Genomic DNA, 24,399 nt, shown 5'->3' with positions numbered 1-24,399 from the left:
AATTCTTCCTTGCCACGGGAACTCTCATTTTCCTTTGCCCTAAAATAGGGAAATTCAGGCACAGTAATCATTTTTGATCAAATGATTCCAGCGAATTGGTTTGCCATTCATCCAGCTTTTGTGGTCTTCATAGTGAGGCAGGAGGGGTAGGAATGTTATCCCCATATTTTACCAAAAGATGCTCCCGTTCTGTATGTAAATGTCCCTTAGCAGAGCTGGAATCCAGGATGGATGATGATTGTTCACAGCAGTGAGGGCAGCGTTTTAGCAGCAGGTGCCAAATTAAGCGTGAGCTTGCTGTGCTGGCAGGCAGGGCTGTTCCCCGGGGCTACGGAAGTGCTAGTCACTGGACCCCAGGGCTGCTGATCCTTCGCCCCTAAAGATGGTTTCCTCTCAGACGAGTTCTTTTAGGCGCTTCACTAAGCAGCAGATTTGGCGGTTCTGAAAAAGAATCAGGAGGGAATGGAGGCAGCTTCTTTCGGCCTGTGTGTCCTTCCCCACCGGACTGTCAACCCCGTGAGAGCAAGGACGGTGCCCGGCATGTCACTGTTAAGCTCAGTGTTAAGCCCAGTGCAAATGTTCACAAAAAGAGAGAGGCTCTGGGGGAAGGAGGGAGCAGGAGAAGATGGATGACAGATGCTCGCATGGGTGAAATGACCAGTGGGCATCAGTGGAAAGGTCCCATAGAAAAATCCCTAGTCTAGGAGATCTTGCTTCTTAGTCCCAGTTCTGCCACTCTCTCTAGTGCACAGATAAATAGCACCCTTTCTGCCTCGCAGTTATAATGAGGAGACAAACAAAATAGAAGTGTCGAGCTCTTTGCAAAGCACACAGCGTTATGTTAACAAAAGGCATGTCAGCTAAGGTGTAATTCTGACAAAAGCATTTTCTTTTGGCTTTATCCAGTCTTCCCTTTCAAGCCCTGATATCTTTGACTCCCCAAGCCCCGAAGAAGATAAAGAAGAACACGTTTCGCTTGCGCACAGAGGAGTGGACGCGTCAAAGAAAACGTCAAAGACTGTTACCATTTCCCAAGTGAGTGGCCAGCCGTGGCGAGGGAGTCCCACAGCACAGGACCCCCGCCTTCTCGTATGCTCTGATGATGAGTTATAAACCAAACAAGGATAAGCCGATGTCTTGGTCATTTGGGGCTGCTAAAACAAAGTGCCATAGACTGGGTGACTTATGAGCAACAGAAGTTTCTCTCTCACATTTCTGGAGGCAGAACACCTCAAATCAGGGTGCCAGTCTGGTCAGGTTCCGCTGAGAGATCGCTTTAGGGTTGCACACTGCCAACTTCTCACTGTATCTTCCCGTGGAGGAAAGAGGGAGAGAGAGATCTCTGGGGTCCCTTTTTTGGGGGGAAAGGGCACACCCACAGCGTATGGAGGTTCCCAGGCTAGGGATCAAATTGGAGCTGTAGCCAGCAGCCTACAGCCCAGCCACAGCAACCGCAGATCCAAGCCACGTCTGCCACCCTCACCACAGCTCACGGCAGCACCGGATCCTTAACCAATTGAGCGAGGCCGGGGATCGAATCCACATCCTCATGGATTCTAGCCCGGTTCATTACTCACTGAGCCACAGCAGGAACTCCCTCATGACCTAATCACCTTCCCAAGGTCCGATTTCCCAATACCATCACTATGGGGGTTCAGATTTTTACACATGAATTTTGGGAGGACATAAACCTTCAGTCCATTGCAACAGACAATGTAAGTTGTTGTCATTCTTCAGTGACGGTGATTACTTTCGTCATCGAAACCCCTAAGGAATGTTACACAGTCTCCAAAACCGGGCAGAATCCCTGAGATACAAGTTTAAAGTTGATTTCTCATATTTTCTCTTGGGGTTTGATCTCCTCTTCATAATATCAATCCCCCCCCACACACACAAAGGCCCTTAAATACCACCGCTACCACTACCATCACCATCACAAGCACCAAAACGACTTTATTATTTTTATTTATTTATTTATTTTTGTCTTTTTGCCATTTCTTGGGCCGCTCCCGCGGCATATGGAGGTTCCCAGGCTAGGGGTTGAATCAGAGCTGGAGCCACCGGCCTATGCCAGAGCCACAGCAACGTGGGATCCGAGCCGCATCTGCAGCCTACACCATAGCTCACGGCAACGCCGGATCGTTAACCCACTGAGCAAGGGCAGGGACCGAACCCGCAACCTCATGGTTCCTGGTCGGATTCGTTAACCACTGCGCCACGACGGGAACTCCTAAAACGACTTTAAAAGCCTAGAAGTGTCTAGAAAGAATACATTGAATATATTAAATGCTGTGCCCTCTGCCCACGGATTGTGACTTCAAAACTGGTGGTGTCACAAGTTTTGGTTGGCAGTTCATGAATTTGAATAACTAATAGGGTTTCTTAAAAACTCATTTGAATTTATTTATTAGGATAAATTTATCATCTGAAAACATTTTAATTTTATTGCACGCCCAAGGCGTATGAAATTTTATTATATTTATTTTATTAATTTTTTTTTTATTATTGTCGTATGAGGAATGAAGAAGGCATTGTTTAGTAACTTCATGTAGTATCCAAAGGGTACCCCGTACAAGTTCTGTTCATCCTGTGATTGTGAAGTACAATTTTAAAATTCCATTTTCTCAGGAGTTCCCATTGTGGCTCAGCGGGTTACGAACCTGACTAGTATCCATGAGGACACAGGTTCAATCCCTGGCCTCACTCAGAGGGTTAAGGATCCAGCGTTGCCATGAGCTGTGGTGTAGGTCGCAGATGTGGTTCCGATCCCTCTTTGCTGCGGCTGTGGTGTAGGCCAGCAGCTTTGGCTCCAATTCAACCCCTAGCCTGGGAGCTTCCATATGCCGCAGGTGTGGCCCTGAAAAGCAAAATAAATTAATTACATAAAATAATATTCCATTCTCATGCTAAGAGAACCCAGTCGATTGGAATTATTTTCTCTAAACCTTGGCAACTGCTTTCTATCTAAAAGCAGAAAGTGGAAGTCATGTTTTAAGGCACTCGAAGCAGGAATTGACACACATCAAAGAGGATGTGAAATTTTCCTTCTCATAGTTTAAGAACTTACATGTATAGATTTTCTTAAAAATCTGAAATAGCAAAAATATGATCCTATAAAGCAGATGGATTGTAATTATTCACAGAACTGAAGCATTCTTCCTTTATAAAGAAATTCCTTGGCAGAAATTGTGTTTAGACCTGGTTTTTCCTGAAGACCGTAGGTCTACCTGTGGTTGCAGGCTCTGACATCCCTAGGGTGTCTCTATAGTGACATCTACTGGTGGGCAGTGGCTCTTCACGTTTCTGAGCCTCTCCCTTTCCCTGGAGTTGTCATGTCATGTTGTTTATTGCTTCTGGAAATTCCACTTGAACTAATTTGGTCAGGACATTTGGTGGCCTGTACTCCATGAGGGCATTAAAAAAAGCACTTGTTAGCTGAAATGGACCAGGAGAACAAGCCATGTAGGAAATGCTAGAGAAGCATTGATTCACGGAGTTCCTATTGTGGCTCAGCAGTAACCAACCCGACTAATGTGGGTTTGATCCCTGGCCCTGCTCAGTGGGTTAAAGGATCCGGCATGGCTGTGAGCTGGGGTGTAGGTTGCAGATGCGACTCAGATCTGGCGTTGCTGTGGCTGTGCTGTAGGCCAGCGGTTATAGCTCTGACGTGGGAACTTCCACATGCCGCAGGTGCGGCCCTTAAAAAAAAGAAAAAAAAAAAGTGCCCATAGCCCAAATTCTCCATATTTCATATACATATTAAATATATAATGTATATACTATATATAAATACATAGTCCCAGGTTTATGTTGACGGATATATTTAACTTATTTAATGTTAAATAATTATTTTTATATCTGATGTAGTGGAAAGAACATGGGAGTCTAGACGAGCTTGGTTCACATCTCGATTCCGTTCTCTAATTAACTAAATAATTTTTGGAAAATGACTTAATTCTTCTGATCCTTACGTTTTCCATTTTGCACGAATAATAGTGCCTAAATCCTTGCTGAGATTAAAAGAATTAGCAGTTGGAAAGTAGTTAACTCAGTATCTAATGCAGTAAAATCCTGGAAGACACCCAGCTTTGCTATGATAGTTCTGCTTCATGATGTGTTTCATTGAATACCCCTACTCTAGCTTAGAAAGCTTGGTGGGTTTTTTTTTTTTTGCATTTATGAAAACTATTTTGTATTATTTCAGCTTTATTCAGGTATAATTGACAGATAAATTATAAGATTTTTTTTTAAAAAAGTAGGGAGTCCCCATCGTGGCTCAGTGGTATCAAACCTGACTAGTACCCATGAGGATACAGGTTCTAACCCTGGCCCCGCTCAGTGGGTTAAGGGTCCCTCTTTGCCGTGGGCTGTGGTGTAGGTCAAAGACACAGCTTAGACCTCATGTTGCTGTGGCCGTGGTGTAGGCCGGCAGCTCTAGCTCCAATTCAGCCCCTAGCCTGGGGGAACTTCCATATGCTGCAGGTGCAGCCCTAAAAGGACAAAAAAAAAAAAAGAAGAAGAAGAAGCAGAAGCAGTGCCCAGAAGTCAATTAGCATGAGGACATTGGTGGGTTGAGGGAGGTGCCTGAGAACACAGGGTGGGACATGGGGAACAGTGTGAACCCAGCTATAGAAGCACCGAAAATCAGGTCAGGAGAGCGTGAATCTTCAGACTGAGGCAGCCATGGTCACAGTACCAGGCTTGAGGGTCCCGCTGCCAGGGAGGGGATTGCATCTCACTTCTGTCTTTTATCGGCTCTGAGCCTTGGGGAATGTCTCAACCACATCCCTCAGCCTCGGTTTCCCGCTCCATCACACGTGTGTGCCAACCGACCCTTCTTTCAATTGTCCAGCCAATGTCCGGCATAGAAGCAGCGCTCCTGCTGTCGGTCCCTCTCCCCTCTTACTATGACTCCTACTAGCCGTAAGCACAGGATGGTGGATTGCTCTCCCTGGCAACAGAAAGCGCTTTTCCTCAATGATAACTTGGCAGAGAAAAGGCGAGCAGAAAGGCTGGGAATGATGGCCCATCTGCTTCTGGCTGCCTCTGCCTGGTTTCTCCCTGTAGCACAGCCTGAATCCAGACTCTCCCTCCTCGCCGCTGTGCCAACCCAGCCCTGTCTTGGCTCCTGCCCTGGGCGCCGGCTGCTGGAGGGCTTCCCGGCTTCACCACCAGCCTCAGCTTCCTCCCCTCACCCGCTTTGCCGCCGGGCATCCTGTCTTCTCCTTCCCCCTCGCCGCCTGACTACCAGCTCCGGCCCCTCTTCCCTCCTGCCCATGACTGTCCCGCTCCTGGTACCCTCCTGGCCCCCTCAGGCCACTTCCCCACCAGGCCTGCCCTGCATTTCTCCTCCGTCTTCAGCATGGGGGCTTTCCCTTAGGCTGTCGTTCAGCGCAGGGTCGCCCCCATCTTCGACAGCAAGCAAAACTCATCCTTAATCCTGTCTCCACCTCTCGCCCATCTTCCTTCCTTCTTCAGCCGCACCCGTGGTATATGGAAGTTCCCACGCCGGAGCTGTGACCATGCCGGATCCTTAACCCACTGTGCCAGGCCGGGGATGGAACCCACACCACAGCAGCCAAGCCACTGCAGAGACAATGCCAGATCCTTAACTCACTGCGCCACCGGGGCCCTCCACGGAAAGAGAGTTCTAGTCTTGCGGGCCACTCCCCTCACCTCCCCTTCTGCCGCTACCCTGTCTTGATCAGATTGTAGTCGCCCTTGGCTCCGCTACGTGGCCTCCCCCCAATTTTCCTCTCAGCACCCTTGTGGAAACTCCTCCAGGGGACTTCCGGAACCCGGGCCCCTCTTCTGGTCTGGCTGCGCCCCTTCTCTCACCACCCTGGCCGGGTCCCCAAGGGTTCTCTCCTTCTTTCTCCACCTCGTCAGTTTGGGGCATCCCCAGGTTCCATCTTTGGGCCTCTTCTCTTCTCTTCTCGTTCTGTGTCATCCACCCCCATGGCTCCCACTTCTCTCTGGCAATTTCTCTGGCCCAACTCACTCTTTTCAGCCCAGTGGCCTCCCCTCTCGGCCGGCCCTCTGGCTCCTAAAATTCAGTTCGTGCAAAACCGAGATTGCCATTTGGGCCTTCAGCCCGTTCTTCCTCCCACGAAAAGGCCAACCCGAATACTCCTTCCTCCATCCCCAGCCATGGCCCTTGATCTGTATTTCCTCCTCAGCCACGGCGGCCTGTCTAGGACCCCATCCTCCCGGTCTAGGGGTGTCCCTGGGTCCCTTCTGTGTGCTCCTGCGGCTTGTTGTGCTTCCCTCCCTGCGTGCACACTCCCGCCCCCCGCCCGCCACCCCCAGTGGTGTGTTGGTTGGTCTGTCTGTCTGTGCCTCGCTGGGTTCTAAGCTCCTTGAGGACCTGTGTGCGGCGCCCTTCCGAGCATGCAGATACTGGTAGGGACGTGCGCATGACACCAGTTAGGAGCTACCTGTTCAGAAAGGTGGCGAAGATTTAAAATAACATAAGGGGCTGCCTGCCCCACGCAGGTCCTGGGGGGCCCTGGGGGGAAGGAGTGAGGGAGTGTCCCCAGAGGGAGGCGAGGACACTGATGGAGACGAGGGATTAGCAAACGGGACGGGGAGGTGCAGCACACAGATCCCTGGCCTGAGTCCCCTCTGTCCTCCCTTGTCACAGGTGTCCGACAACAAAGCATCCCTGCCCCCCAAGCCAGGGACCATGGCTGCGGGCAGCGGCGGGCCAGCCTCCCTGTCCTCAGCAGCGTCCTCCCCGCTGTCGTCGTCTCTGGGAACAGTCGGACACAGAGCCAACTCCCCGTCTCTCTTCGGCGTGGAAGGAAAACCAAAGATGGAGCCTGCGGCCAGCAGCCAGGCGGCCCTGGAGGAGCTGAGGACGCAGGTCCGGGAGCTGAGGAGCCTCATCGAGACCATGAAGGACCAGCAGAAGTGAGTGTCTGAGCCTCCTTCTTCAGCGGCCTACCGGGTTGCTTGCCGCCAAGGAGGGGCCTGGTTCTGCCAGCCCGGGTCCCAGCCTGGCCCCTGAGGATGGGCCGGCCTCCCCGGGGGGCTGGCGGCAGCGGGGGTGGGAGTGGGCGTGTGAACCCGAGAGGCTTCGTTGAGCCCGGGACCAGCTGCTGCAGGAAGGGCATGGCCTGGCGGCAGGGCGGATGGGGAGGAGGCGGCTCAGCAGGCTCCGAGAAAGAAAAGAGCTCCACATCCCCATGAACCAGTCCGTGAGCGCAGGCACCACCTCTTAACGAGCCCAACAGCCGGCTTTTCGTCCAGCATCAGAAAAATTGCAGTGTCTTCGATTAGCTGCCCCATGAAGAAATTGGCTTGCATTTAGGGGCCAGCACGTATGAAAAAGAGGCAAGACCTCTTTTTTTTTTAGGGCCGCACCCTCAGCATATGGAGGTTCCCAGGCTAGGGGTCAAATTGGAGCCGTAGCTGCTGGCCTGAACCACAGCCGCAGCAACACAGGATCCAAGCCTTGTCTAAAAACCTATACCACGGCTCATGGCAACGCTGGATCCCCCAACCCACTGAGCAAAGCCATGGATTGAACCTGCATCCTCATGGACACCCGTCAGATTCGTTAACCACTGCGCCACAACGGGAACTCCCACAAGGACTCTTTAAACCAGAGACTTGATGCTCCACCTCTCTGATCTTTAAGGGGTGCTTAGATGGGGGGAGGGATCTGGAAGCAAAAAGAAATATCACACACACATCCTAGGATGCTGTGCTCAGTGACCAAAAAAAATGGTAAAAGGATTAGAAGCCGGGAGGCACTTATCTGAATAAACTGAGGCTCAGAGAGTTTGGGGCTCTTTCTTGAGGAAACAGGGGAGGCGCCTCAGGAGGCATTTCCTGACTAGGGTTTTGAAGGCCGACCTAGGATTGCCAAGAGCAGAGCACTCCAGCAGAGGGAACAGCACGGGCAAGTTCACGGGCCGGGGATCAGCCCGGCCAGTCAGCACATTCCTGCTGCCTGGCCGCCCCTATCGGGAGGTGCCCCGGGCAGTGGCAGGGGATGGGGCCACAGACCTGCAGTCATGCCCTCGGGAGCTGGGGAGGGATGGAGGTAGGTAGGAGTCTACAGCTGGCAGAAACCCTGGCAGCCACCTCCCCCAACGAGGCTGGAAGACCCTGACGTGTTCTGTGTACTTTGGGGAAAAAGTGGGTTAAATGAAGTCAAGTTCATCTCGAAGTGCTGCTCAGAGCCTTCAGTGTGCGTGGAAGACAGAGGATAGCTTATGCAGTGTTTCCCAAACCTTCTTAGTCTCCGTCCTTTTTTCCCCTAGAGCATTCTAGCTCGAGGCTTGCCCGGAACTCACTTTGGGCACTGTGGCTCTATTCCGGTTCTATACCACTGAGGCTAGAGGTGGCCTATGAATTGGGGGCTTCTTGGACTCACCACTACCTGGATGGGGCTTGTCAAATAAATACGCAGAATCACAGGATGGGATTGGAGAGGGTCTCGAGGGGGCCAGCCGGGCTGCCCCTCACCCCTTCAAGTCCGAAGTTCTTCCTGACTCTGCACAGTATAGCTTGGGTACCCAAAGGCCCTATCCACGTCCAGGTGACATGTGTCCCCTGCCTAGGCCTTGACCCAACAGCTCCTGTATATCTCAGAGCCCTGGTTCTCAGCCTTAGCTGAACAGCATTGGGTCAGACCGACCTGGATCCAAGGCTTCATTCCTCTGAGAGGTGCCTGGAACTTTCCTGTGCATCTGAAATGGCCTCAGTCTGAGCGTAGAATCGCCAGTGCCCTGGGGCCACTGCACCCCATGCTTCTCTGTCCATTGTGAAGCCTGGGCATACCTGACTCGAGCTGTTCTTCCCCAGCCCACGTGTTCTTGAATCAAACGTCACAGTGGCCCCTCTCCAAGGCCAGCCCTTCACAGCCCAGCAGCAGTGAGTCTCCACCAGTCTACTAACGTAGCTATTTTGTGTGTGTGTGTGTGTCTTTTCTAGGGTCGCTTCCCACGGCATGTGAAGGTTCCCAGACTAGGGGTCAAATCGGAGCTGCAGCTGCCGGTCTACACCACAGCCACAGCAATGCCGGATCCGAGCCGTGTCTGCGACCTCCACTGCAGCTCACGGCAACATCAGATCCTTAGGCCACTGAGTGAGGCCAGGGATCGAACCTGCATCCTCATGGATCCTAGTCGGGTTCGTTACTGCTGAGCCGCAGTGGGAGCTCTCCAACATAGCTCTTGGTGTCACTTTGCTTTCAGCCCTCATCCCCAAATGTGTGGCTCTCACCTCCCCGCTTCTGTCCTGGATCTTCTCCATCAACTCCCCCATCTTCCTCCCTCCTCCTACACTTAAACTTTTTTTTTTTACACTACTTCAAGACTTAGTGACTTTCTTGACACCTCCTTCCCTCACTCACTCCCCCACCTGGACCACTCGAGGCTTTGCCTGCTTGGAGTCTTCCTGGAGTCCTGCTCTTTGTTTGGGGTCCCGTCGCCTACTTCTGTCCTAAGCCCCAAGCGCCGCCCACTGAGACAGCGGTGCATAGTGTGCGCTTGAAGAAATAGAGGAACGAATGACAGCTGGCTAATGTCAGAGAACCTGACACGCAACAGCAGCATCGGGACACTGCCCCACGCACAGGGACCATCGCGGTGCTGCTCTCAAGGGAGCAAATGCTCTATCACCGCTACCCCGTGAATTGTGCTGTTTCTGAGGACTTTGTTTTTTGATTTTTTTTTCCACCCAGTTTGTGAAAATACGTGGGTAAAATGAAGGGTTTGAGGCCCTAAAATGGAGTACCGCTCTCTGCTCAGAGTTAGGATGGTTGCAGGGTCCTAAGTATAGAGCCCGAGTTTGCATGATGATCAGCTTTGTTCTGCTTCACTATTTAATGTCGGCAAGGGCGCTGGACCGTGTGCTCTAACTCGTGTCTGCTTGCTCTCTGATGTGAGTACCATGTCAATAGTTCTGTTACTCTCCCTTACGTTTTCGGGTGTAACTGTTGGTAGGATTTTGTGAGAATCCCTGAAAACATACCACTCACCTTTTAGCAAGGTAAAGCTCTGTGAAAATAAAGGAGATGTATACGGAGTGGTAAAAATATCTGCGATGAATATTCTTAGGTAAGTCCATGTCAAGACCAGCGATTGTGTGATAAAGGCGCCATTAGAGGGAAGGCAGCAGAACGTGAGCCTGGCTACCTGGAGTCTTGGCACTGGGCAAGCCCACCTCTCTGGGCTCCAGTCTCCCGCGTCTCCTCCTTTTAGGAGACGCTTGCACTGAGGGGGTTTCAAAGGTCATTTCAGAGCTACTCTTTGATGGCTCCATATTGTGGGAGCCCAGAGATCACGGCCAGCCCTGCTGTCTGCAACAGACTTGAAGCAGTAGCTGTGCAAAGCAAATATAATGTTCTGTCCACATTTTCTTTGCAAAAGGATCAGGTGGATTTGGTAGTGATAAGAGACCTCTTATCTCTGGTTGGAGAAGTCTGGGCTTTTGTTTAATTTTATTGCCATTTGCTTTCCAGACGAGAGATTAAGCAGTTACTGTCAGAGTTGGACGAAGAGAAGAAAATCCGGCTTCGGCTGCAGGTGGGTCCCTTGGGGTCCTGTTGGCCCGTGAGAGGCTCACATGGGGGCGGGAGCAGAGTCAGGGCTTTATTTTGAAAGTAAATGGTAGTTACTTCTCTGCAGATTTAGATGCACTTCCTGTGACAGTTTTCTTAGCCCTCTGTCGCCTCACCTCACATCCTCTGCTGGGATTCAGGAAGTCTTGGTGGAAGGCGGGCCTTAGCATACGTGCCCGCAGGGGGGTTCTCATTCAGAATTTATCTGAAACATCTCCTCTGCGCAGAGTTCTCCCCAGTTTTCAGAGGCCTCATCGTCATAACTGCCAGAGGGTATGGTGCTGGGGAGACCCCATTGGCACTTCTGTCCTGCGGCCACCCCGGACTCCAAGGACCAGGGTCATGCACAGTGGGCACTAGGACTCCGTCTCTTTCCTTGTCCCTGGCAGCCGTGTCAGTCCTGCCAGGGCATCAGGGCTCTGCCCCCTCCAGCCTCTCCCTAGGTCTGCCTGCACCATTACCAGATGGTCGGGAGCGCGTGGGAGTTGGAAATGGTGGGCTTCCGGCTCTCATTCAGTTGGTGCCCTTGGTGGTGACTGGGATCCGTGCTGCTTAAAGGACTGGTAACTGCTTGTCATCACTTTGGAGGTGCTGATAGACACCCCCTTGGGCCCAGCCACCGCCGCCTTCCAACTGTGCCGAGTGGTCCAGTGTGTCAGGATGGCCCGCTCCACCCACTGGCCAAAACACTGGAATGATCATTGTATTGTTGCTCTTGACAGTTTCGGGTATGGGTGGCTTGAGAAGTCAAACAGCCACCATTCCCTAGCGCATTGCATTTGGTGTGCTTGCTCTTTAGGTTTATGTCATTGCTGGCATCCTTATCAACCCTTCATTCGGGTGTTCTTTCACCCATGTCACCTCTCAAATTGTCTGCTGGCTTGCTTGCTTTCGATCAACCACGTGGCTTATCTCTCAGGTTTTATCCAACCAGCGAACTCGTTGTGATTTTGTTCGGCTCTTGTTTTTCCTTTCTAGATGGAGGTTAATGACATCAAGAAAGTTCTTCAATCAAAATGAATACTTGATAAATGAAATGTCGCATTATTCATCCTGAGTCCAAGACTCACATTTTCTGCCCCAGCCAAAATAACCTTGTGCCAAAAGATTAAAGGTTTGCCTCAACATGTCCCAGTTTGAAAGATTAGCACAAAAGTCTTGATAGCACAACACAAATTCCATCCAAGAGGAGACTCTTCCCCATGGTTATAGCCCTGGGTCTGGCACTAGTTGTGACTTAGAGCAAATTGTGCTAAAGGCTTTTTTACTATGAGATCTCACGCGAAACGAAAACTCAGGCAGTTTAGTCCATAGTGGTACTATTTTGATGATATTTTCCATTAATAAAATGTAATTTTAGATTATTCGTTTACAAGCTTTATAATTTTATGATTTTTTTAATCGTGTTTTGTCACAGGTTCCCCTCCCCCGCCCAGTGTTTGTATTACACATAGTCCGGAGCGAGTGTCCCACTCTTTGGCTTTAGGCAGAAAGCTGCCTCGCTTTGTGTCCCCCTCTCGGATTCTATTACATATGCAATTTTAGGTCCAACCTCTCCCTTCTCCTGCCAGCCAACCCCACCACCCTAAGATAAATTTTAGCTTATATATGATGGTATATTTACAAAAAGAGAAAGAGAAAATCTGGTATTTGCAATGATCTGTGCCTTCTTTTTACCACCCTCTTGATTGGAGCTTTTGTGATGCAGCTACCATGATTTAAAACACACACACACACACACACACACACACATTTTTTTTTTTTAGCCACTTATCAAAGTCTGCTAGAGGCCACTGTCTTCAAAGCTTCTCCCACCTAACCTAAGGTCCTAAGAGGAGACAGCTGTGAAGTTGGGCGCGCTCTTTGGTACCAGCTGTGACTTTGACGTTCTCCTAGTTTTAGGTTGTTCATGAACTAGAAATGTCACCCCTGCTTGATTTTTCATCAGCCAAGTTAAACCCCTGCTTCCTGTCCTTTGCACCTTTTGAGTGAACAGAATATGCATTATTGAAGCAAAAATAAATAAAAGTAAAATGCAAATGAAAACAAAGGGGGGGGAAGTTGTATTATTTCCTGCACTGGGTTATCCGTGCGTGCTGTTTAAACTGTACTCACATGATGTCATTTGCCTTGCTCTCTTGTAACCCCTTCCTCAGGTCCAAGAGAAAGGGGGGAGGCTCTTGCTGAAGTGGAGCCATTGGCTCTCCCTTGCATTTGTGGAATTGCTTTTTCCAATCCGAGGAAACTGGTGTTTGCTTGTCCGCTTTATCTTTGTAGCAAATGAAGAGTTCAGCCTTAGACTATGTAACCGTTTTCTCATCCTTAGCTGAAAATAAGGGGCGCATACTGTATTGCAAGATTGTTTGGGGATTGGGGAGGGTGGGGGGTGGTCCCTTAATGGCCCCTGAAGATGTTTTATGTGTTTCTAAAAAGCTGCTTTGTCTATTTCCTGAGTTTTAGAGTGAAACTACTAAACCTTGGTAGATTTGCACAACCACAAAGAATGAGAATTGCTAACAATGAAGGAGTGATGCAAATGAACAAACAAACAAAAAAATCACCACTTATTCTTGATCATGGAAAGTATTGCAAATAAATGTCTCTTCCTCTCTCCCTTCCCCCGCCTTCCTCTTACCTACATACTCAACTTTGTTGTTTGAGGCTGCTACTTCCTCCAAAGTATTTACAGAACCCAGGATGCCCTGGTCTCCCAGGTGAGGTTCCAGGTTGGGGGCACAGTTAAGAGAACGGAGTGTGTAAAGAAAGAAGCCTCACATCCGTCGCTCTCATATCTGGACATATTGCCTTTTCAGCAGCCTTGCTGTCAATGTGCTTGGGGTCAGGAGCCCCAAGTTTCCAAGGGCAGCATAAAACATTCCTGTACCCCTTGACCATTCTAAGCATTTCTACGCTAAACTTGAAGCCTTTAGAGATTTCCTGCCACCTAATCTAAGAATGAGGATTGGATTCTTTGATGTTTGGATTTCTCATTTACTCGTCATGAAGATCCCTAATGATATAGTTTTATATAATGTGTATACAGAGTAGGATTGTTAATAATTAAATTGAGAGGTTGGAGCGCCCTCATGGGGCACTGGCAACCTAGAATATAGAGGGCTGTCATCTTCTCCTCAGAGCCCCTGGCTTGCTTTGTATCAGGAGAGAGAGAAGCAATTCTAGAAGGAGAAGCTGGCATATCCAGCTTCCTTACTGCCCTGTGGGCTAATCAACAAGAGGATTCTACGTCATGGAACTGGACGAGCCACTGCCCAAGCAGCTACCATCTTTACTCTTTAAAATGGACCCATCAAGAATATTGAAAAGCTTGGAAGTATCACTTTTGAAAAAATTCTTTTGCATTCAGCATGGACTCGACCAGCATCTATGGAGATTATTTTTTTGCTTCATTTTCTAAAGTTGTATTTAGAAAAGTCTTAAGTATTGTGCTTTGTAACGAAGATGATTAAAATGAAGTTTTGTGAAAATATTTTTGTTCAAAGTTGTCATAGTCCAAGAGGAATGATATCTTGGAATTGAAGTCATTTTTCTCAATTTTTACAGTTTGATTTACTCGTAGAGAAATGTCTTCAGAAGACATGGAATATAGTGCCTCCCCCCTTCTTCCCCAGGTGAAGAGAAATAATCCATTAAAATCGTGGCTGTGAATTCCATTTATAAGGTGTTCAATTTTACATTCATGTTTAAGCAGCAAATTCTAGTTAGGTCTAAATTCTTTTTTTAGTGTAAAAATCATTAAATTATTATTCAAATACTTGTGTAAAGCCACTTTTATTCATACACAGCCCTCTAGACAGCATACTCGAACACATGATTTGTTTCTCCCATAAGGACAGCCTGTATCGATCATTACGTGTCTGTCTTTGGTTACTAATAGTGGGGTTTTATTTCCTTTCATGACCAGCTCCCTGATGGGAAAACCACAGGGTGTATAATTTCTTGCTTACAGTTGCCCTGGTTTGTGTAAAAATAATCCCCAGGTCCCACAAAGGCCTTCGTATTGTAACCCGAGGTCATCATGGTCTCTTTTTTTATATTAGATTGGGTTTTAATCCTCTAGTTATTTTAGCACAGATTTATGTCAAGATGTTTTAGCACCAAGAAGGTTTATAAAAAGCTTTTCTCTTTGGTTTTGTATGAATAAAAACTGTAACAAGGCAATGCATGTGTGGGTGATAGGTGTTCCGCTGGGCTGATTGCAGTGTCCAGCAGAGGGAAGGCTTGGCACTTACCACCTAAGCCAGGAGATGCTGTTCTGAAAGTTGGCTCTAATGAGGAAGGAAAATGGCCAAGGCAGAGAAAACTCTTTCCAGGCCAGAAGATGTTTGCCAGTGGCGTAAGGACAGAGAGGGGTCATGTCTCTTAAGGTGATGAAACTTTACCTGACATTCCTAGTTCTGTCCCTAGGGTTTCCCTACACGTGGAGAAGAAGACAGCCCCTGAAGCCAATGAGAATCCATGAAGTAGATGCAGATTCCTGAGAGGTAGTTTTATTTCTTGCCTTTTTAAGGGACCCAAACTGGAGTGGCTATGGGGGCAGCCTCTTCCCCTAAGTGAAAGGGTGTGCTGATCATATTTGTGAATTCAGAATGCACAGTAAAATGGGCTATTCCTTTTTTCTTGTTGGGCCAATAGGTAATAAAGATATTTCAGCTAAACAACAAAACAAAGTAACCCAGTAGGGTGTAGCTAGAATTTTCTAAGGAAAAAAAAGAAAGAGGCAAAAACTGCCTCAAAAAGAAGAGTGTGTTCCTGGCAACATATTTAAATTATACAGATAAACACTGTCATTTTTAAGTAGTGAATGCTTCCCTTCTCTCTCACCCCCACAGAATATAACTAGTTCTCTAAGAAACTAAGGTTTGTTGGCACACTTTGAGCTCTTTGATGGGAACGTGCCCTGGAAATGCAAAGCTTCCTTATAATTTGTATTAATTATTTTTAAGTTTTAAGGGGTTTACAAACCAATTTTTAAATTAGCCAAGCTGATAAAGCCATCTGAAGCTAAACAGAAAAACCACAGAGAAGTCAATAGCATTTCCAAGGTTATTCCCCAAAAGAAAAACGGAGATGTTTTAGGAGAAATGGAGTGGATTGTCTTCAAGCTTCAAAGTATTTCTTAGTTTGGTGCCTAATCTGAGAGCCAGGAACTTGGCTGGGGCTGAAGCTCTGCTGTTGAATGCTGAAGGGAGGTAGATGAACAGGAACCCTTGTATAAAATGCCCCACCCATCCCCCTGTCTTGGCACCGGGAGACACTTGGGAAATGTTCTTGTTTGTTCTCAATCAGGGCAGTCTCCTTGGAGGAAGCGAATTTAGAATGAAGCGAGAAGAAGCCTCAGAAGAAACTTCAGGCCTGGAAGGATAAAGAACCTAATTTTAAAGGGATGCATCTAGTGCTGAGAATTTGGCAGGGGGTCATGAGGAAGACAAAACCAGGAGGCAGAGCTGATCATGAGAGCCTGGAAGGTGATAGAGGACAACACTGGTGGGGGTGGGGGGGACTGTTGACATGAATCCTACCAATGAATCTTCTAAAGTTTAGAGGACCAGAGTGATGACTGTAGGTTCAAATGAAGGATCCAGTCAGTCACTTTGAATATTTTTCATTAACTTATTTTTTTCTGATTATGACACTAATGTTATACTCAAAGTAAAAAGAATTATAAAGAGAAATTGTTCTAATTTCATTCATACACAGCCCTTAAGAATTTTGGTGTCTCATAATAGTGGTCATTCTGTATATATAGTTTTGCAGTCTACTTTTTATACTCAGTATTATTTCCTTGTCATTAATTTTTTTTGAAAACTTGATTTGTAATGTCTGCATAACATTCTGTCTATAGATATGCCAGAGGGTATTTAACCATCTTTTCTTGAACTTGTATTGAGTGCTTATGATGTGCTGGATACTATGATAGGTGTGGAATGCAGTGTAGCCCCTGTCTTCAGGGAGCTCAGAGGGGTGAAATAGATAAGCAGGCAAATCTTCCAGAGTAAGAGAACATGACCACAGAGCGAAATCCAGGGACTTTGGAACGGAAGAGCAGAGGTACCCAATGGAGCCTGGAAGGTGGGGAGGTCAGGCAAAGCAGGGCATTTTTGGTTAACTCTACATTTTTATGTTATAAGGCTTTGCTGAACATACTTGGGCATAAATCTATTCTGATTTATCCTTAAGATGATTCCTAAAAGTGGATGATTCCTAAAAGTATGAATTCCCTGAGATTTTTAGCAAGAGTAGTTTTTGTCTAATTATACACGTGCTTGAATTAGCATTAGTATACAAAAATAACTAACCTCCTATCTACCTCTAAAGCTGTATTCGCCTAAACTTCCTTGAGTGTAAAGTCTGGATCTCTTCCTTCTGTCTAGTCACTGCTCAAATGTCACCTCATCAGAGAGGTCATCCCTAACCTACCTAATAAAAAAGCAGTTTAGCCTCAGTCCTCCCCCAGACTCCCCCATATTGATACCCTGCTTCAGTCACACACACACACACACACGTCTGTTTTCTGTCTCCTCTCCCTTGAATGAAGCCACTCTGATATAATGTCTTTATTTTCTTCACTGCTGTATCCTATTGTATCCCCAGAACCTAAAATATTCCCAAGTGCATAGTAAGCACTTGATACATGTTTGTTGACTGAATAGATGAATTAGTAATTGTGACTGATGTCAAATGGAATTTATTCTAAATTTGAGCATCCCAGTTTTACCTTTACTAAAACTCTTAACTGCAAAACTATAGCATTTGCAAGGATTCATGAGATAAGAAAACAGTTATGAAGAAAACCTTCAGAGTCACTGTACTTGTATTTGAGTCTCAGCCAACACTCAGACCCTAAGGAGTGTGGTTACATCACCATGGATCTTAAAACAAGTTCACATGGTCAGTACACCATTATCTCAAAGACTTTGCATCTACTATTAGACTTTCATCTATCTCTGTTTTAAGACCTAAAGCATTATTTTTTAATTTGATTCACTCTGGAGAAAGAATGAATTCAAGAGTGAGCATACTCCTGACACTTTGCCCTTGACACTTCTCTAAAGTCAGCTGAGACCCTCAGGGATGACCATTTGACCTCCAACTGATGAATAAGTAGGACGTGTAAAAATGATCTCAGGCTTCCAAGACACACCATAGGGTTCTTGGTGTGTCAAATCCAAAAGAGCAGTAGTAGCATCAACAACCAGGAACTGGTAGAAGTGAAAATCTCAGGCCCTGCCCTAGATCTTCTGAGTCAGAAATCCTGCAGAAGGACCCAGAAGTCTGTGTTTTAACAAGTCCTCCTGGTGCTTCTTATGTAAGCTCAAGTTTGAGGACCACTGTCAGGGGGAATCATCTCACTCTGGATGAATTATGTGTAGCACAACCTGTAGCAATCTTTTCCAGACATCGACTTGGGTGGCAGCAAAACAAGGTGCATTACCCAGAAGCTATGCTGTGGTCTATTAGGTAGACCCATATGGAATTGACATTTGTAGGTCAAATATGGTTGAATAGGGCTTCCAGTTTCAGCTCAGAGATGTAGAGAGCCGCAGGATGTCCTTCCCATGCTTACAATAAGAAAAAAGCTAGACAGGACTTCCTGTCATGGCTCAGTGGAAATGAATCTGACTAGCATCCATGAGGACGCAGGTTCGATCCCTGGCCTTGCTCAGTGGATTAAGGATGCGGCATTGCTGTGGCTGTGGTTTAGGCTGGCAGCTACAGCTCCGATTCCACCCCTAGCCTGGAAACCTCCATATGCCATGGGTGCGGTCCTAAAAAGACCAAAAAAAAAAAAAAATCTAGACAGACTGGGAAGTAAAAGAGAACTGAGTTTTCAGAGCAAACAGGCATTTCAAAATCTATAGAGAGATAGGTCTTTCTTCCTTTCTTTCTTTCTTTCTTTCTTTCTTTCTTTCTTTCTTTCTTTCTTTCTTTCTTTCTTTCTCTGTCTGTCTGTCTGTCTGTCTGTCTTTACCTGAGCATTTGCTTACCAGGGACAGAAGCCACCAGATACTGTAGAAATGGATAAGAATATCAAACTAGAAAATTTAACAAATCTCTTGAGACTTAGTGTGGACTAGCTTGAGAGTATGACACTGGGGAGTGGGGCAAGGTGGAACCTTGGCAGATATTTCCTCCAGGAACCCCACCTGGCTCTTACAGGGAGGATCAGGGAAAATCCAGAGAAAACTCATGCTGTACACTGAGGGTACTGGCTCAAGAATCACTGATAATTCCACTCAGACCCTTCTCCCTTAAGGAGCAAAGGCTTATTCTCCAGTGGGAGGACATGGTCTGAGGGCACTAGTGAAATACCATTGCAGCTGGAGGATTCAATTCCACTCCTCCTCAGTTCCCATCTCAGCTAAAAAACAAAGATTTAGCCTTCAGGGAGAAGGACCTCAAGGTTCTTCTTCATTGAAGATGCTGTTGGTTACCCACTGCATCTGGAGAAGGACAGTGAAAGCTCTATTCTTAGAGGAAGGACAGAAATACTTGTGATTAAACTGAGGCTTAGAATATTAGAGACACCTCTCCACCATGCCCCACTAGCACTCTATCAAATCTCCAGGAGTAACAATAATGGATTACAGCAAGGAGAGTTGCAAGCGGTAGACTTTCTAGAGAACAGCACAAAGGAAAGCCCCAAGCCAAGACGGGGGGCGGGGGACAAAACAAGATCACTAGAGGAACTCAGTGTCTCTGATGTCCATAGAAAACAAATATCAACACTACCACAGTATCTACTGCCTTATACAAAATGTTTGGCTTACAACAAAAAATTACAAGGCATTCCAAAAGGCAAGAAAATGCAGTCTGAAGAGACAAAGCAGTCATCAGAATCAGACTTAGATATGGCACAGCTATTGGAAGCATCAGAGAATGAGTCTAGAATAATTATGACTACTGTGCTAAAGGCACTAATGAAAAAAGTAGACAAGATGCAAGATCATCAGGTAGTTTCAGCAGAGATGAAAACAATAAGAAAGACTCCAATGGCTGGAAATCAAAAACATAGTAAGAGAAATTAAGAATGTCTTTGGTGGCTTCATCAGCAGACTTAACTATATTTACTTGAATAAATAGCAAGATTAAAAGACAAAAAGAGAAGACACAAATCACTAAATCAAGAATGAAATGGGGGTGTTCCTGTTGTGGCTCAGCGGAAATGAACCCGACTAGTATCCATGAGGGAGTGGGTTTGATCCCTGGCCTCACTCAGTGGGTTAAAGGATCTGGCATTGGGGTTTCCGTCATGGCTCAGTGGTTAACAAATCCGACTAGGAACCATGAGGTTGTGAGTTCAATTCCTGGCCTCACTCAGTGGGTTAGGGATCTGGCTCTGCCATGAGCTCGGATTCCGCATTGCTGTGGCTCTGGCGTAGGCCAGCAGCTACAGCTCCGATTAGATCCCTAGCCTGGGAACCTCCATATGCTGCGAGTGTGGCCTTAAAAGACAAAAGACAAAAAAAAAAAAAAAAAAAAAAAAGGGGAGAGAGAAAATGAAATGGGATAGCACTAAAATTCTGTAACCATTAAAAGGATAATAAGGGAATACTATGAACAAGTTTGTAACTGTAAATGCAACGTATTAGAAGAAATGGACCAATTTCTCAAAATAAAACAATCTTAACAGTCAAATAACCATTGGAAAAAATGAACTTGTAATTTAAAAGCCCTGACAAAGAAATCTCCAGGTCAAAATGGTTTCACTGGAGAATTCTACAAAATCTTTAAGTAACACCAATTTTACATAATCTATTCCAGAAAGTCAAAGAAAACAGAACATTTCCCAACTCATTTTTGAGGTTAGTAGTACTCTAATACCAAATGAAGACAAACGCAGTACAAAATACTTTGAAAACTGCAGGTCAGTGTATCTCATGAACCTAGATGCAAAAATCCTCAATAAAGGAGTTCCTGCTGTGGTGCAACAGGGTCAATGACATCTTGCTAGCCCTGGGACACAGGTGTGATTCCAGGCCCGGCACAGGACGTTAAGGATCTGGCATTGCTGCAGCTTCGGCTTAGGTTGCAACTGCGATTCAGATCTGATCCCTGGCCCAAGAACTGCATGTGCTGCAGGGCAGCCAAAAAAGAAAAAAAAAATCCTCAATAAAGTATTAGATAAAATTCCCTAATATATAAAAAGAATTATACACCACAACCAAATGGGATTTATTCCAAGTACGCAAGTTCAACATTCAAAAATCAATTCATGTCATCTACCATATCAGTAAGCTAAAGGAAAATAAATCCTCTTTAAAAAATAATTTGAAAAAAATTCGCAGTTCCCTTCATGGCTCAGCAGTTAATGAACCTGACTAGGATCCATGAAAATGCAGGTTCAATCACTGCCCTCCCTCAGTAGATTAAGGATCCGACGTTGCTGTGAGCTGTGGTGTACATTGCAGATGTGGCTCAGGTCCTGCTTTGCTGTTGCTGTTGATGTATTCCTGTGTAGGCTGGCAGCTGTAGCTCCAGTCCAACGCTTAGCCTGGGAACTTCCATATGCCACAGGTGTGGCCCTAAAAAGCCAAAAAAAAAAAAAAAAAATTCAATACCCATGCACTCTCTGTGAACTAGAAATAGAGGAAAACTTCCTGAACTTGATAAATAGCATCTACAAAAAAACCTACCACTAGCATCATCCTTAGGGTGAAAGACTGAATGATTTCCTTCTAAGATCAGAACAAAGTAGGGACACCCACTCTCTCTGTTCTTATTCAACATAGAACTGCAAGTTCTAGCCATAGCAATAAGGCAAGAAAAAAGAAACAAAAGGCATACAGATTGGAAAGAAGAAATGAAACTATTCCTATTTGCAGATTACGTGATTGTCTATATAGAAAATCCCAAGAGGAAGTTCCCTTGTGGTACAGCAGGTTAAGAATCTGGTGTTGCTGCGGTAGCTGTGATGCCAGCCCAACTATGGTGCAAGTTCGATCCCTGCCTTAGAAACTTCCACATGCTGCCAGTGCAGCCAAAACGAGGAGGGGGAGGAGAAGATGAGAGAAAAGAAAAGAAAAAGAAATCAAGAAAGTGTCCTGAACTAATATGTGGGCTCAGCAAAGTCATGTAGTAATAACAAATGCAGTGTACAAAAGCCATTGCATTTCTACATACTAACAGTGAACATGTGGAACCTGAAATTTAAACACCATGCCGTTTATACTCACTCTAAAAAAATTACATACTTGGGTATAGACTTAGTAAATGTGTATAAGATCTGGGTGCTGAAAATTAGAAAATTCTAATGAAAGACGTCAAAGAATATCTAAATAAGTGGAGAGGAATACTGTGCTCATAGATTGGAAGATTCAGCACTGTAAAGATAATTCTTTCCAAACTGATCTATTGGTTTATGTAAGTTCTATAAAAATCCTAATAAAGTTTTTTGTAGACATAGACAAGCTTATTCTGAAATTTATATGGAAAAACAAGGCTCTAAAACAATCTTGGAAAAGAACAATAAAGGAGGAATCACTACCCAGTAACATTAAGGGCTACTATATAGCCTGTTCAGTAATCAAAACAGAGTGGTATAGGTGGAGGATAGATACATAGGTCAGTGGAACAGAATAGAGAACCCAGAATAGACCCACACAAATATGCCCAACTTATTTTTGACAAAGGGGCAAAAGCAGTCCAATGAAGAAAAAAGCTTTTTCATCAGATGGTGCTGGATCACTTGAACAGCCAAAGACAAAAACTTCCACCTAAACTTCACACCTTATCCAAAAATTAACTCAACATGGATTTTAAATGTAAAATGCAAAACTATGAAACTTTTAGGGAAAAAGGCAGGAGAAAATCGTTGAGCCCTAGATCTAGGGAAAGAGTTCTTTAACTCAGAATCAAAAGCACCATCCATAAATGGAAAAATTGATAAATTTGGCCTCATCAAGATTAAAAGCTTTCTCTCTGTCTGATGATAAAAAGACAAGCTACAGACTGGAGGAAAAATATTGTCAAACCACATATCTGACAAAGGAATCCTATCTAGAATAGACAGAGAACACTCAGAACTCCACAGTAGAAAAACAAACATTCCACTTAGAAAATGGACACAAGATACGAACATTCACCACAGAAGGCAGATAAGCACCAAAAAATGTTAAACATCATTACCCACTGGGAAAATGCAGATGAAAACCACAAGATATTACTACTCACCTATCAAAATGGCTAAAATTTCAAAAAGTGGTTACATCAAGGATGTGAAGAAACTGGATGACTTGTACATTGCTGGTGGGAATGTAAAATGGTATAGCCACTCGAGAAAACAACTTGGCAATTATGACCCAGAGTTTGCACTCCTGGGCATTTATCCCAGAAAATGAAAACTTACATTCACGCAAAGACATGTATATGAATGTTCATCGCAGCTTTATTCATAACCCCAGACTGGAAACAACACAGGCATCATTCAAAAAGTGAGTGGTTAAAGATACTGTGGTTCATCTATACCATGGAATAGTGCTCAGCAATAAATGGGAACAACCACTGATGCAACAGTTGGGATGAATCCCAAGGGAATTATGCTGGGTAAAAAAAAAAAAGACAATCCTTAAAGGTTACATATTGTTTGGTCCCATGTATATAACATTCTTGAGATGAATTGTAGAAATGGAGATCAGATTAGTGGTTACCAGCAGTTACGGATGGGGGGTGAGGAGGCAGATGGGTGTGGCAATCAAAGAGCAGCAGGAGGGATCTTTGTGGTGAAGAAACGATTTCTGTACTTTGTATTAATGTCAGTACCCTGGTTTTGATAGTGTACTATAGTTTGGCAAGATGTTACCCTTGGGGCAAACTGGCTAAAGGGTACCCTAGATCTCTGTATGATTTCTTACATATGAATCTATGATTATCTCAAGTTGAAGTTTAATTTTTAATAGTCCATTGCACACACAAAACAGCAATAGAGACAGATAGGGACCCTTCTAGAAGAGAACCATCAGAGTGGTGAGGAGCCTGGAAATTATGTCGTGAAGAAATGACTCAAGGGTCTGGGAGGTGAGGTATCACCTGAAAAAGAGAAGGCCTGAGAGCAGGACTTGCAAAGCTGCCACATGGAAGAAGAATTCAATTAGAATAAATGGGTGGAAATTACAAGGGAAGATTTCATTCGGATATATGGAAGAACTTTCTAGAAACTTATTTTTTTGTAAAAATATATTTGTTAAAACTTACATTTGTTCAAAAATAAGATGATGGAATTCCAACTATCTAGAGACTCTGGCCTTGCTGTCGCTTGAGCATACCAGGATGCCTTAGGGCCTTTGCACTGGCTCTTGCCTCTATGTATTTGCACCCTCATCTCTTTCAAGTTTTTGTTCAATGTCCATTTTAAGTCATCATCTTCACTCCAGGCCCTAGGCTGATGAAGCAGGTATCATCTGGAATGTTACTGGTTGCAGAAAGTTGATAGCAGAGAGAAGAGAGAGCTCTAGAAGGTCTTATACCAGAAACAAAATGCTCATTTTCTTTCTTTTTTCTTTTTTTTCTTTTCTTTTTTTTTTTTTTGGTCTTTTTTTTTTTCGGTCTTTTTTTTATCTTTTTGTCTTTTGAAGGCTGCACCCGTGGCCTATGGAGGTTCCCAGGGTAGGGGTCTAATCAGAGCTACAGCTGCTGCCTACACCACAGCCACAGCAACACCAGATCTGAGCCACGTCTGCAGCCTACACCACAGCTCATGGCAACGCCAGATCCTTAACCCACTGAGCGAGGCCAGGGATCGAACCCGCAACCTCATGGTTCCTAGTCGGATTCGTTTCTGCTGCACCATGACAGGAACTCCCAAAATG

At 45.7% G+C, this 24,399-nt stretch overlaps 1 protein-coding gene across 14 annotated transcripts in view; it reads left to right on the top strand.

Moving 5' to 3' along the window:
* SH3KBP1 (SH3 domain containing kinase binding protein 1) overlaps positions 1 to 12,624 on the top strand; it is a 342,082-nt gene extending 329,458 nt beyond the window's left edge. For 11 of the 14 annotated variants that reach the window (XM_013985983.2, XM_005673482.3, XM_013985981.2 and 8 more), the window contains 4 exons: positions 907 to 1,035; positions 6,644 to 6,912; positions 10,475 to 10,538; positions 11,552 to 12,623. In XM_013985983.2, coding sequence (XP_013841437.1) covers positions 907 to 1,035; positions 6,644 to 6,912; positions 10,475 to 10,538; positions 11,552 to 11,593 — 504 coding nt within the window. In that variant the 3' untranslated portion in view covers positions 11,594 to 12,623. Of the gene's footprint in view, positions 1 to 906; positions 1,036 to 6,643; positions 6,913 to 10,474; positions 10,539 to 11,551 lie in introns of all 14 variants that reach the window. The other 3 variants (XM_021080256.1, XM_021080260.1, XM_021080257.1) reach the window with 2 other exon arrangements.

This window comes from Sus scrofa, chromosome X, assembly GCF_000003025.6.
Source record: "Sus scrofa isolate TJ Tabasco breed Duroc chromosome X, Sscrofa11.1, whole genome shotgun sequence".
NCBI lineage: Eukaryota > Metazoa > Chordata > Mammalia > Artiodactyla > Suidae > Sus > Sus scrofa.
This window is presented reverse-complemented; position numbering and strand designations above follow the sequence as displayed.